A 2,500-nucleotide genomic window follows, 5' to 3' on the forward strand; every position below is an offset into this window, starting at 1 on the left:
TGCTACGGTTGATAAGCGCCGTGTCCCCAAGCAACACTTCTATGGTCAGCTTGCTGGCGGTAACGAGAAAATTGGCGCTGCCATGACCTTTTTTAACTATGACAACTTTGGTTACACTGCGCCTGATCTCACGCCTGAGGGCGAAGTTCAAGGACCACTGAATCCCAATTCTCCGTTGTATCAATCTTCGCCGTTCCTTATTGAGTTCAACCCGAGTCCCGACGGAGCTTTCGCTGGGCCTTCGTACGCTAACGGCATCCTGGTCGACAACACCTCGCAGACCTTCATAAACTTCCGACAGGGAGACCAGTACTACTTTGGAGCACTTCACGGTGAGCTTGACTACTATTTCTTTGCAGGGGATCACGTGGCGGAAGTGCTCAGCGAATTCACACAGCTGACCGGACGCACGCAACTTAAGCCTAAACACGTGTTTGGATACCATCAAGGTGGTTATGGTCCTAATTACAACGAAAAATGGAAATTGATGGAAGTGGCACTCAAATACCGGCAGTGGAGGATTCCCATCGATGGCCTTCATGTAGATGTGGATTTACAGGTAACAGTTTCCTGTTTATCGTCGGAGCCATTATCGTTATCAATACCGATGGCAATCATGGTAAGACACCCACCCTCTCAGATAAACTTCGGGCATTTTATTTTTGAGAGTATCTGTGCTCCCGCTGAAACTTCTCATCATTTGGGATCAAGTACCTCTCTGTTTGAGGCAAAAAGGCATCTTTTTAATATTAATGCGCCTTTTTTTGTTGGTAAAGGTATTGTACCAGGTATGCAATAGATTGTTAGTAATCTAGCTCGAGAATGAAAAAGACGTATATGTTGTCGGTCAAATCCGGTCTCAGGTTGAATCCGTTTTTGCCTTGAAGGTTAAATTGGTAATCCTCATTTTACCTATAGGTTGAATATGCACTCTACCTATAGTTTAAAGCAGCTTTCAACCCCTCAAAAGGACTGAAAACAACTATACCTCCCCTCAAGCTGTGGCTTACGCATCTCAACACATCCTCTTAATTAATGTTCCGTATCATCTTATTGGTTTCTGTATTCATACACTTATCCATTCAGTCTCAACATTATAAGATAGAAAGGAAACAAAGAACTGCTCTATGTATTTACCAGTACTCGAACTCGGACACTGTGTCTTCACCACCACACTACTAACGACGAACATGCTCAACCCAACTCAGTTCTTTTCACCGTCATTTACTTTTGTATGGTAAGTCAATTGATATCCATGTATAATAACCAAAACTAATCCTAACCTGACCCTAATTTTTCTCTATGCTCAATTTAGCTCTAAGGAAAGTGTCTTCAATTCATCTGAGTGCGTATTCAACCTAGGTAAAATGTGGATCACCAATTTAACCTAGGCCGTGAAGACGGACTTAACCTGAGAACGGATTTCCGGCAACATATATACTGTTTTTGAATTTTCACGTAACGTCATTAAATTCTAAAATCAAAATCGCGAGGTTTTCGGAATTTTTACCCTCACTACCTTGAAGACAATCTAGAATTAATTATTTTTACAAGCTTTTAGTACCGTAGTTTTTCGTTTTGAAAATACAGCTTTTTGAATTTTTAAATTTTTACCACGCGTGATACAAAGGCAGCTGCGGTCTGGTTGAAAAAAATACCTTTCCTTATAACTTTCAACATTTGAAACATTTCAAGTCTTAGAAAATTGTGTTGATGTGTATGTCTACCAGTTCATGGGTGGAAGAAAGCGCTTTCATGGCAAAGAGAATTTCAAATGTGTTCGTTGGTTTCCATATTTGTGTACACTTTCGGTACACAAAGATGGCATCTCCATACAAAGCCCTTAAAAGTTGCGTGAAACGTTTCGGCCAATAACTAAAAAATAGTGCACCACTCCGGCTTGAAATTTTCAGAAGTTGTTTATGTATTTGTCTTTTATAACAATTCACTTTCTTGGCCTTTTCCATTGACTGGTTTAGATTTTTTTTTGTTGCGTGACAGTTGCGTTACAGTGAAAATGATCTATAGTTTATCTCTTAGTAAGGTAGAAATAAATATTTCCTTGATGAAAAGTCTCTACCACAGAAAAAAGTTCCAACGTTAAGTATACAAGGTGGGAATAATGGTGCAATCAAACATAATAGAGTGCATAAAGATTTGAATTATTAAAGTAAATCGTTAAAGTGGTACTATGATTAAAAAAAATCACTTCCTTTTTTTCTTCAAATTTTCAAAATGTGTTTGCCAAAATCCTGGATGGCAAAATTTTGAGCTTTGATTTTCATCCAAACGCTGTTTAATTTGAGTGCAACAGGTGTCTATTTCAAATCAAGCCTTAAAACTTGGCTTACTTGGCGTTTAGTTAACTGATTTTTTGCTCATAGTACCACTTTAAACATCCTCTGTTTCTCTTGATCTGATGGCGATTGTGATTGGTTGATTAGTGATGACGTGGTCCTGCATTAATTAAAATGTTCAACTCTGGCACACTGCATTATTT

General features: G+C 39.0%; 1 protein-coding gene across 4 annotated transcripts in view; it reads left to right on the top strand.

Annotated features, from left to right (window-relative positions):
• The window catches only part of LOC138019563 (alpha-glucosidase 2-like), a 36,973-nt gene that overhangs the window by 29,001 nt on the left and 5,472 nt on the right, over positions 1-2,500 (top strand). For all 4 annotated transcript variants that reach the window (XM_068866406.1, XM_068866407.1, XM_068866409.1 and 1 more), the window contains one exon: positions 1-559. This exon is cut by the window's left edge and continues 176 nt beyond it. In XM_068866406.1, coding sequence (XP_068722507.1) covers positions 1-559 — 559 coding nt within the window. The remainder of the gene's footprint in view (positions 560-2,500) is intronic.

The sequence above is a fragment of the Montipora capricornis genome, chromosome 10 (assembly GCF_036669925.1).
Source record: "Montipora capricornis isolate CH-2021 chromosome 10, ASM3666992v2, whole genome shotgun sequence".
Classification (NCBI taxonomy): domain Eukaryota; kingdom Metazoa; phylum Cnidaria; class Anthozoa; order Scleractinia; family Acroporidae; genus Montipora; species Montipora capricornis.